This window comes from Piliocolobus tephrosceles, chromosome 16 (assembly GCF_002776525.5).
Source record: "Piliocolobus tephrosceles isolate RC106 chromosome 16, ASM277652v3, whole genome shotgun sequence".
In the NCBI taxonomy this organism is placed as follows: Eukaryota; Metazoa; Chordata; class Mammalia; order Primates; family Cercopithecidae; genus Piliocolobus; species Piliocolobus tephrosceles.
Window position 1 is genome coordinate 38,029,318 of NC_045449.1, and position 12,077 is coordinate 38,041,394.

The 12,077-nt window shown below is 41.7% G+C and overlaps 1 protein-coding gene across 2 annotated transcripts in view; it reads right to left on the reverse strand.

Moving 5' to 3' along the window:
- ANKFN1 (ankyrin repeat and fibronectin type III domain containing 1) overlaps window positions 1–11,764 on the reverse strand; it is a 374,035-nt gene extending 362,271 nt beyond the window's left edge. Inside the window, exon 1 of one of the 2 annotated variants that reach the window (XM_026456748.1) lies at window positions 11,709–11,764. Coding sequence is in view for 1 of the 2 variants with exons in the window: in XM_023204555.1 (XP_023060323.1) it covers window positions 11,709–11,729 (21 nt within the window). In the remaining variant the exon portion in view is untranslated. The remainder of the gene's footprint in view (window positions 1–11,708) is intronic. The other variant, XM_023204555.1, reaches the window with a different exon arrangement.
- Window positions 11,765–12,077: the final 313 nt, after the last annotated feature.

Sequence of the window (12,077 nt, forward strand, 5' to 3'; positions counted from 1 at the left end):
AACAGATCCTATGTGACCTTAAAGGAATCTGCATTTGGGTTTACTCAACTTTAAAACATTTAACAGAATGAAAGGCACATAGCAATATCAATTTTCATTCCATGATACCGACACAGAGCTTAAAGTTCATAAGACAACTTGAATGAACCCTATTTTACTGGACGAAAAGCAAATTAGGTGGGCTCTGAAACATTAACTAAGTTGTCCATTGCCATCTAACAAGAGAATGATGGGGACCAGGTTTGATGCCTTTTGGCTCTAAATCCAGTGTACTTTTCACTGCACCATAATAATGAGCATTTTATGTATATTACCATTTCTTCTTAGTAGGTTATAATTTTGGCAATCTGTACTGGATTTTATTTTCCAGCGTGGCTTGCGCAATAGTTATCACCACCAAGTATTTTTAACTGACAGAACAGCTTTCTATTGAGAAACAAATTGATGCATTATCCTCAGAAACTGGCTAAACTTTATGATATGAGGCCCCAAGAATAATCTACAGGTCACAGACAATTTTCAACTTGGAATCTGGAGGGCATTTGACTGTGTTAAAAAGACTTTGCTATTTTCAAATAAAGAGGCTTTCAGAACTTCCAGATTGTTGATTGTTGATATTAAGAAAGCTGTGTCTCTAAATTGTTCTTTTTTCATTTAATTAATCCATTTCTTCATTCAGTCATTGATCTAGCCATTAAACATTAATCATGTGCCAGCTATTGTGCTAAGTAACTGTGCCAGCTACTGGAGAGTAAGAGGTGAGATAGACAGTCCCCACCCTCAAGCATCGCAGAGTCTGGGTAGAAACAAACAAACTCACAATGAATTAGGGTACAATGTGAGAACCAGATCCAGGAGAGATGGGCAGTGTACTATGGCATGTTGAGGAAGGGCATCTGACTGAGACCAAGGAGTAGGCAGATGGGCAGAGAAGGAGTAGAAGAGGATCTGGCATCTAGGCTGAAATGCAACACATGATTAGAAGTCATCTAGGTGTAGAGGAGGGTGGGATGCAATGGAGGTCTTTCTGGGCCAAGGGAGCAGCAGATCCAAAGGCACAGAAGGGTGGAAAAGCAAAGTGAGTGGAGTATGTGGCCAGAGTAGATGGGAATGAAAGACAAGGCTGGAGATATGGATAGAAGAGCGATCATGAGAGGCCTTGGGGGTCCACATTTTTACTGTTTGACTCACGTGGGGAATTACTTTTTACACCTAAGTCACACCTGCTATTGCTGATGCAGATTTACCCAAATTCCATGATTATGTGTACAAACAGCAAAACACACACACCATACAACACACATCACATTATGCCTACACTCTGAGGGAAGAGTAATAAACCAAAACTGTTCTGCATGTCGAGATACTTTCTCCCTCATAGATGGGAGTTGGCATCTTCACTCATGTAGCTTGTGTGCTTGTTCAGATTGTCTTCTAAGTCTGATGGATTAATATTTATAGGCATTGGAAAGGAAGGAAAAGGAAGGCAAACACTATTAGGTAGACCTAAATGGACAAGTTCCCATTGATGGGCAGGCCTCATGGCACTGCTACGCTACTTTTCCCCCTGCAAAGATGTCAACAGCACAAACTACCTTTAAACTTTCAGGAGCAAGCTACCTCTCAGTTCCTTGGTCAGTAGAAACCTGTTGCCAAAGGCACATCTTTCCAAGGAAACACAGGTATGGAGGTATGGAAGTCGGCATGGGTCATGGAAGAAGCCCACAGGTATGTGTGTTGAGAAAATGTGAATCACAGAATTATAAACCAGGGTTGCTGGAAGTTTTAGGAAGCAAGCTGGATAGCCCAGGAGCCAGCCCAGGGCTTTCTGTACCACTACATGACTATTATTTGCTTCATGTATTGCTCGAGGCTGGACAGTGTCAAGTTTAAACAGTGGCTAGTGTCCAGATGAAAATCTGTATGCGTAGTGGAGGTAATAACGAGTCATTTCTGCTTGGCTCTGCTCTTAGAAAAATCTCTCTGAACAATGTTATAGGCAAAATTGGAATCTCGGTTAGAAAGGGTTTACCAACTTTCATTTATTAAGGTTCAAGTATGGGTTTCAAAGAGAAAGAACGGGTTGGGGGAGAAAAACCTGTTTATTCTGATGAGCTCAACCAGCAAGTATGGAAGTTAAATAACTCTGTAGACTTTACTAAGTGATTACTCTTTTTTTTTTTTTTTTTTTTGAGACAGAGTCTCACTCTTGTCACCCAGTCTAGAGTGCAGTGTGCAATCTTGGCTCACTGCAAACTCTGCCTCCCGGGTTCAAGCTATTCTCCTGCCTCAGCTTTCTAAGTAGCTGGGATTACAGGTGCCTGCCAGTATGCCCGGCTAATTTTTGTACTTTAGTAGGGACGGGGTTTCCCCATGTTGGCCAGGCTGGTCTCAAACTCCTGACTTTAGGTGATCCACCTGTCTCAGTCTCCCAAAGTGCTGGGATTACAGGCGTGAGTCACTGCACCTGGCCAATTACTCCATTTTTACTAAAAGTGTTATAGATAAAATAGGTGTTTGCTAACTGATATTTCCACTCATTTGTGTTTACAACATGTGGTTACAGCCTAAATTTTGTTTCCTCACCCAAATCCATATGTTGAATTTCCACACCCCAGTACTTCAGAATTTAATTCTATTTGAAGTTAGGGTGTTTAAAGAAGTACTTAAGTTAAAAAACAAAGTCATTGAAGTGGACCCTACTCCAATATGACTGTGTCCCTATAACAAGAAGAAATGTGGACAGATGTGTACAGAAGAAGGACCACACGAAGGCCCAACGACAAGATGGCCATCTATAAGCCAAAAGAAAAGCTTAAAAGAGACCCTTTCCTCATAGTCCTCAGAAGAAACCAACCTTGTTGACACCTTGATCTTGGGCTTCCAGCCTCCAGAACTGAGAGACAATAAGTTTCAGTTGCTGAAGCCACTCAATCTGTGGTAGTTTGTGAGGCGGCCCTAAGCAAATAAACATAGATGCATACTTATTATGTATAGCTATTATTAAGTTTATAATGTGGACATTTTAAATTTGGTTACAGAACTCTGACTTCTTCTAGGTAGGGGAGAACTACCTCTCCTTAGTTTTATGTACTCCTGGTGAGACTCTAAATAAGACACCCTGCCCTGACTACACTTGGGGATGGGGTGGACATGTGACCCAAGCTAGGCCAATTAGACTTTCCTGGAACTTTGACTCTGAAGTGGAACTAGGATGAAAATAACAATAGAAACTTACCAGTGAAGCTGGTAAAGCTTCTGCTCTCACATCTGTGTTGCTTGCCTGCATCCTGCATTTTGGCAAGCGTGGTTGTCCAACATTCCTACAGACTCTGAGAACTGTCCCATATCTTCTACAAAGTATTTTCTTTTAAGTTAGGAAGACACATTTTCTATGGCTTGTAAGCAATTATATTTCTAATTCAATTCATGAAATTTTTTTTAATGAAATCTAAGAGAAAAGTTAATTTTTTTTAAAATTTAAAATCTTTTCCTTGCCTAGTTTTCTTTTATTCTCCTCTACAGGGTTGATGCAATAATTCATCATTCAATAAATGTTTATTAAGCACCTATGTGTCATACATTATGTTAGCTGATTTCATCAAACTAGATGTCAAAGGATGTTCTGTGTAATGTGGGGAATTACGGAAATTTAGAAATTAGTTATTTCATAGATGAACACATTGCATTATATAGAGCCTGTATAAGTTTGTATTAGCAGCTCAAGCAAATTTCATTTAAATCTAGAATTTTTAAATCAGGAAGTATTTATTGAGCACTTACTGTGTATAAGTTTCATATCAAAGTAATACAGAGTGGGATACAAAATGGAAATAATGATTATCTTCCCTGAAGGCAGTTACTAGGACCCCTTCAGATACATTTCTCAATTAGTAAATAGGACCAAGTTCTGTAGTAAATGCCAAACCTCAAGAAAATGAGAAAAGTTATTCTGAATCCTGTTAACCCTATTGATACTACCACGATGGAATTTGTTGTGTTTATACTATGCTAAGCAATTTAATGCATTTAATACTTACAGCAAACCACTGAGGTGGATACCATCATAATCTTTATTTTACAGAGGAGAAAACTGAGGTTGAATGAGACTAGGAAACTCTCCAGCAACCTTTATAGTTCTTAAAGTGGCATACAAATCTCCTCTAATTCTATTTGATCTTTGGCATCACCACCATCTCAAGTATTAGAGGCTGAAAGAACCCTCTCGTTTTTTCAAAATAGTTAACAAAACAGAACAACTTCACACTCCAAGGTTCAATAGCATTAGAACCTGTACACTATGTGCCACTGTCTCCTGTCTTCTCCTGGGTTTAGAACTTTGATTTATTTGATCATTCCCTCTTCACCTCTAAGGTATCATTACTGTTTCATTTCTGAGCCTGGAGGGTGTGAGCTTTGGCAGCAGTCTCTACCAAGACTGGAATTTCAGAATAAATCAATAGACATCTTCCACAGGATTCATTACAAAGGGATTTCATACTTATCATTACTTGGCTCCTAGACTAATTTAAGGGAAGCAATTGGCAGCTCCCATCTCTTATAAAAGTTTCCATAAGACAAAACATGAGAGCTCTGTTCCATTTTTTTTTCCTGGAACTCTTTATCTCTTATGAGCATCAGTAATCAAAGTGGCATTTACTAGCTTGGCAAATGAATAAACCTTTACTTTCCCACAAGTTCAGTTGTAGGCATCAAGCTCTCCTAAAGTTTCCATAGCAAACAGACTGCTGAATGTTGTGGAAAATAAAGAAAAAGAAAAAAAGAAAGAAAGGAAGAGAAAGAGAAAAGAAAGCTAGCTATAAGGAAAAACTGTGTAACAAGGACCACACTGATCCTACATTAATTTCCTAGAAACTTGCAGAGTTTGTAATTTTTATCATTTACCTTTCTCTCCACCACACCAATTCCTAGGGGAGGGTTCATTTTTTATTCATTCTGAAAGTTTACCATCAATCATCCTCTTAAAGAGCTTGCCAGAAACTTGGACAGAGCCTCATAATAAAATTGCAGAGACAGAGAACTAATTGATTTCTATAAATAATGTTTAGCTGTAAAGATATGAAAGGTGGTTAGAACCACATGTATTAATCTCCCTTTTGCACCATCTGTGTCTGCAAAAGCAGACTGTACCTTGACAAAGTACCCTGACTATTTTGCCCTGCAAACACACAGCAGGAGATTAACACCAGATGGCCCACCCTTCCCATCTCTCTGCCCTGCCCTCCTGCCCTGCCCCCACCTCTGGTCAAATCCTCTAATTACTCCTATCCCCCACCCCCGCCCCTTTGGTTATATCCTATAATTTTAAGATGCTATTTCCATTACTATCCCTGCTCTAACAACATGCAGGAAAGTTGACCGTGCCCCATTTCTCTTTGCTCCTCCAGCTTTCTGTCTAACGAACAAAAACACAACCCAAACCCCAAATGCGAAAGCATTTAATCAGACTGCAAGACTAACGATGTTCAAGAAAAACAGTAACTACTGGTGCTAAAGTGCTATTAATGCGTGTGTCTTGGAAAGGGGGGGGGTAGAGGTTAGAGTGTGTCTCCAACGGACACTCTCACGCACTACTAGCTTTAATCACATCACATAAAAAACACTTAGCAGTTATTACTTGTCAACATCTTATAAAACGGGAACAAAATTATATCTGGGGAAATATATGCTGGTTGGACAAAGGTAATGCTATAAATCTCATATTTATTTCAGAGTTGCTGAAGAAATGTTCAGAACTCACAGAAGTACTATCTGCTCAGGCTAACTGTGACATGCTGAAATAAAAGGCAAATTAGAGACAGGGCAGGGGCTGTGTGATAGATGTTCAATCCTAAATTATGAAATTAGGTCATTACAGACTCATGTGCTGACTCATAAGGGCAGCACTGGAGCCTGTTCAGTCAATCAACTGGTTCCAATCCCAACTAAACACAAAACAAAATGTCACACTTAACATGGAATATCATTTTCTCGATATTGATTAAATGCAGAATGATGACTTTCATTCAGGAGACAGGGAAAGTTCTCACACTAGACAGAATTCAACAAAATTGGCCCACTTCTTTCTCTTCTTCTATTTCTTCTTCCTCCTTCTCCTCCTCCTCTTCCTCTTCTTCTTTTTCTTTTTTCTTTCTTCTTTCTTCTTCTTTGTCTTTTTTTTTTTTTTTTTTCCTAGACCATTCCTAGATGGTAGTAAATATTTTCTATAAATAAGAATGCTAGGGAATCTTGTTAGGCAACACAAATGCCTAAATTGCTGTAAATAAAGCAATTCTGTATTAGTTTACTTCTGATGGCATCAAGTATTCCTGATAATCGTCCTACTTGAAATATGGTAATAATTTTAAAAGCTTTCACAGATACCTTCCTTTTCTGTAGCTTTTTATATGAGGCAGATCAAAATTCCGCAAAGCTTTTATTTTAGGGGGGGAAATACATGCGGTGTTTAGCAATTTTAAGCCTCAGTGAAGTCAACCACACTTGTAAAAAATCATTTATTTTTGGCATGGGCTCCTCTGTAGCATTCCCTCCCTCTCCACATGCTGTGTCGTTGTCTGTCTTTACCCCCTTGAACCTGCTTGCTCAATTCATTTCAGCAGTTTCTTATTTTGATGGCACATTCCGAGAAAGTAGAAGCTGATCTAGCTCCACTTGCTTTGTTCAAGCTCCCAGTGGCTTAATGAAGGCTACTAGCACTGATAACAGGCAGCAGTGTTTTAGATTTGCTGACCTTTTCTTATAGTTTCATTTCATTTCATTTCTGCTAGGGTTGTAACCTCATCTAAGCACCAGGATGGAAGAAGGCAAATGGAAGGGAATTATTGTGGAGGCTAAGATTGCTTTTCTTCCTCCTTTTCTTTTTAAAAAGGTCTTGGGATGGGAGGATGAGCCCATGTTGGAAATGGACTATCATGCCACTTGAACTCAGTTACTGAACAACTTTTAGGAATTAGGCAAGATAACCATTGGGGTGTATGTGAGAGGAGTTGCTCAGTCTGTGGATTAACTAGAGTGTTAGGGCACTGGGTGATTGATCCAACCAGGAGTCCATGGTGTTCAAATGGCTGAAGCATTCCCAGCAAGTGAAAAATTAGCACATCTGTTCATTAGATCAGTGGGAGGAGCCTACTGAGCCTGAAACACCATGGCAGATGGGTCTGGTGGATTATTTAGCATTCCTAAAAGCTGGGGTGTTCTCCATGTAGGCTGGCTGGAAAGTTATGAGTGCCAAGAAATACATGGCACTATATTTATATTACCTGGAGTTGAAGAACTGTGTAACTCAGTTTCCACTGCTTAAGGCAACAAGCCTGAAATCGGGAGTGGAGAGGAATACGTACCGGTAAAGCTAAAGTTCGGATTCCACGTATCCAATCAAGTGAAGCCTCCACTGCTTTCTGACCTATAGATTTACACCTACAAATGTATCCTCAAGCACTAGATTAAAACCTTGAGGTAGGTAAGTAATCACTTGTCAAGACTGAATGCATCAGTAGGTTTAAAGGCAGTGGAGTCTGCGTACAAGAGCCTATTTAAGTGCATCAGTGGGAACTTGGAAATCCAAACACCTGAAGCCAGGCTATGAGCTTCTTGAGTACCAGGCAGGGAAATAGTCCCTGGTAAGAAACCACAGTCCACACATACTCCTAAAGTCTCGAGAGAGGAAGGAGGGGTCGCCAGAAAGACCCATATGCATTTGAACTGTGGTCTCTGGGAATAAGCAAGCATTGTTTCCCAGTGTGCCAATGATGGTCATCCGGGGGTATAAAGTGATGAGCAGCCCTCAGGTCTGGCTGATCCCTGATAGGTGTGTCCCAGAGAGACCCACTCAGCAGTGCACATTCAAGATGTGGTAGTCAGATGAAGCTGCTTGCATTGCCCATATCCTGAGCCCTCTACATTCCTCCTCACCTGTTTTAGATAGCTGTCTCTGGGGTCTGAAATAGCTAAGGGCAAGTATTTGGGATTCCCTTCTTCTCTACCCAGGTACCTATGCTCAGAGTCCCCATCCTCTCCCTTTTCTGTCCCCCGCCAGGTGACCAGTGTGTTTCTGTTGGCTCCCAGTGGCCTGAGATCTCTCACTGCAATATTCCACCAGGACAGTGCACTGAATCCCTCTGTTTGGGAGACCTAGAGAGGCCAGCCCTTCCTATTTGGTAATATCTAAGCTAAATACAATAAAGCCATGCCAATTAAGGGAGAATAATGGTGTAGATGGGGGGCTGGCAAACTTTTTCTGTAAAGTGTTGGCAAGTAAATATCTTGGTTTTCTTGGGTCATATGGTCTTTGTTGTAACTACTCAACCCTGCCGTCCTGGTGTGAAAGCAGCCACAGATAGTATATAAATGAATGAGCATGGCTGTGTTCAAATAAAACATTATTTATAAAACCAGAGAGCAAGCTAGGATTGGCCTATGGGACTGTAGTTTGTTAACTCTAAGTGCAGAAGAAAGAACATGAGGCAGGAACAAAGAACCTGGTCCCTAGACACAGTCCTGAACTTAATCAGCTGCAAGACTTGGCACAAGTCACCTTACTTCTTCCTTTTCCACCTCCCACATTCCCAAAGGGAGCAAGGTATAAAGAGGATAATATATGAAACCCACCGTGCACCTTACATTTCCAGTGGTCTTGCTCATCTGTGGCCCATAGTGCAAAGGTCATGGGATTAGTTTGGACAATAACGCTATCATTTTAAGCAGCTGCTTTGAGATGACATATGTAATCTCTCTGCTTTCATCTTCACAGCTCACTGAGGTAGATAATGTGATCCTTCTTTCAGAGGTGAGGAAACAAGCCAGGCATGGTGGCTCACACCTGCAATCTCAGCATTTTGGGAGGCCAAGGTGGGTGGACCTCTTGAGGCCAGGAGTTCGAGACCAACCAGGCCAACATGGTGAAACCTTGTCTCTACTAAGAATACAACCACAACAAAAATTAGCCTGACGTGTTGGTGCATGCCTGTAGTCCCAACTACTCGGGAGGTTGAGACATGAGAATTGCTTGAACTCTTGAGGTGGAGGTTGCAGTGAGCCAAGATTGCACCATTGCACTCCAGCCTGGGTGACAGAGTGAGACTCTATCTCAAGGAAAAAGAAAAAAAGAGAGAGAGAGAGGAGGAAATGGAGATCAGATAAGTTAAATAACTTGCCCAAATTACATAATAGGTCAGCCTCAAGATCAGGATTCAAATCCAGGATTCAAATCCAAGATCAGGATTCAATCACATTCAAGTTTCCCAGACACCATGTGACTTCCCACATAGGCTGCTTAGTTTCCAAGCCCTTCACTGTAACTAACCACTTTACAGGTAGGGTCTCTAAAACACTGTTCTCTGCACAGTTGCTGGAGTGATCAGATAGAATTATTTCTATGTAAAAATTTGTCCAATGGCTTCCCATTGGTCCCTATCATGACCTACAAGGCCCCTGTGATCTGTGCTATCTCACTCCAACCTTCTGACCTCTCCTCTCTGCTTCACTCTGTTTCTGCCCCAGGCACCTTGCTTTGCCTTAAGACATGCCAAGCTGACTCCCAAATCAAGAGACTCATACTTACAGGGGTCCTCATCCTGGAGCCCATGCTATTCTCCCAGTGTAAGCAGGGCTCATTCCTTCACTTAACTGGTGCCTCAGCTTAGCTGTTGCCTCCTCAAAGAGAACCTTCCTGACCACACTATCCAGAAAAAAGGAAACTTGGCTTTCAGTAATTACCTGTTGATTGTTGAATAAATGAAAGACTATATTGGAATGAAGTGACAGAGCGTGTCTGGCTTAGGACCAGCTGCTTGGCACATTCCAAGGGCAGAGATTCAGACCTCTCAGCAGTGAGAAGCCTTGTCTCATGGAAGAAAGGATAGCTTGCTGGCCCGTATTGGAACAAATAACGGTACTGCTTTGTGTCATTCTTCCAACGTACCTAATACAGGAGAAGTGGCACCAAACTGGGAGAGATTAGTCTCATGACTCTGAATGTCAGAGTTACAAGGGACCTGAGGAGTCCTCTAAGGTCCAGCATTTTCCAGCTTCCAGTCTCTGAGCCACTTCTTGCTCTACCTCTTCCTCTATCTGCTATGTTACTCTTTACAGCAGCTGCTCTTGACCAGACTGGCCTCCCTCTCCCAAACCCTCCTATCCTCCAGGCTTGAGGGTGGCATGAAGGCTTTAGATAACTACTTTTGTTGGGAAAACACTGTTTTCATTTAAACCCTTTCACTTGATGGATGAAGAAACTGAGGGTTAGAGAACTGAAATAGTATGGCCCAAGTTCTGCCACTAATTAGTGCCAGCTCTGAGCCTAGAGCCTAAGTCTTCTGACCACAAGACTAGTCCTAGCTCTACACTTCATGGAACAAATGGTAATAATACTCCACACTGTTCATTCAATTCAATTCTACAACCATGAATGGAGCCCCCTAAATGTACCTGACCCCCTAACTGGTTAGAATCAGGGGTAAAATATTGGAAACTGTATAGTTCCTATCCCCAAAGGGTTTACTATGAATACACAGTAAAAGGAATAAGTGTTTTTTTGTTATTGCAGTTTGTGTGTGTGTGTGTGTGTGTGTGTGTGTGTAGTGGCATATTGGTTAATAGGTTAATGCAGTAACCAGTTTAAACTCAGCGAGTACTTCAAGGTACCAATCTCAGAGGTTCCATAGGTAGTTATGCTTAGGCCTCACTCTGGATGTGATTTTATAAGGAAGGAAGGAAAAAGAAAGAAAGAAAGGAAGGAAAAGAGAGACAAGGAAAGGAAAACTGAGCAGTTCTCTGGCCTCCTACTTTCATGCCTTACTTGTACTTATCTCTGCTTTTTTCATAGGTCTTAAGCTGCAGGTTCATTCTTGAGAAGCTTTTTGGTAAGGTCCTCATCTACTCTGAACTCCTAAGGGGAAGTGAAGGCACTGAATCAGTTCCTCCTGTTAGTATCCCCTACCAGGACCTCAGCCAGGACTTCAATAATAACCTTCTGAATTATTGTAGAAACCTGTGATTAGTATTAACCAAGTCAATAACAGGCATTTCTTCCATCAACCAAAGGCAGATTTGAGGTCTTCTGGACCAACCTGGGTCAGTAACAGGGATTCCAATACCACCGACACAGCCCACAGGGTTAGTACATGTCAATCAGTCCCTGTCCTGCCTAGCGCTAACTCAGCTCTTCAGAGATGACCTCTTACAAAAAAAAAAAAAAGTCCACTTCCAACTTTAAAAAAATTTTTACTTCTCCATCGTCATGACAATAAAGTCCATAAAAAGTGTGTGAGAGAGAGAAAGGAGAGAATCCATACAGGAGAGAGTGAGAGCACATGCACAGTCAGAAATCATGAGCAAGAGTTGGCATTAACATGGAGACAAGTAATCCCTGGTTTCCTTGCCTTTGATAAGGATAAAAGAGAAAATAAGACAATAAAGTAAAAACTTGCCTCTAGAAGCCTCTCTCCTTTCATCTCCCATTCTCCCACCTCCCAAAAGACAAAGACACACATTACAGACCCAAACTACTTCGGATCAACACTTGCCTGTTTACAGAAACGAAATCAGCTTTCCCTCTGCCTGACCAGGGATGCTCACCAGCTCACGCCCGAATTCACTCGCCCACTCAACTCACATTTTCCTGCCTGTTGAATGCAAAACAATGGTCTCCAAACACCAATTACCGATATTCAGAACTGTTGTTTTCCTACCCTGGTTAGAGACGCCTCCATGAGAGACACGGGACTGAGCTCTTGAGTTGAAAGAGGACCTGGGGGGTGGAGGGAAACCCCTTTGCGAATGTCCACACGGTCCCGTTGCCAAGGGAACCCTGGCTTTATCCAGGGAGACTGAGCATGGCTGCCTCTCCCACGGCTTGGCTCCAGGAGTGTCCAGATTACAGTGCAGGGTCAAGAGGAGAGGCAGGGGAAGTTCCACACAGGCTTGGTGACAAAGAAATCGTTTTCAAAGAATGAAAGAAATGGTGAAAAATATCTCAGGAGGTGCCCGGTAGGGAGGGAATAAGTTTATCGATGATGCTGCGATCAGATTTGAGTTGGTCTTTGTGCCCCTGAAAGGGG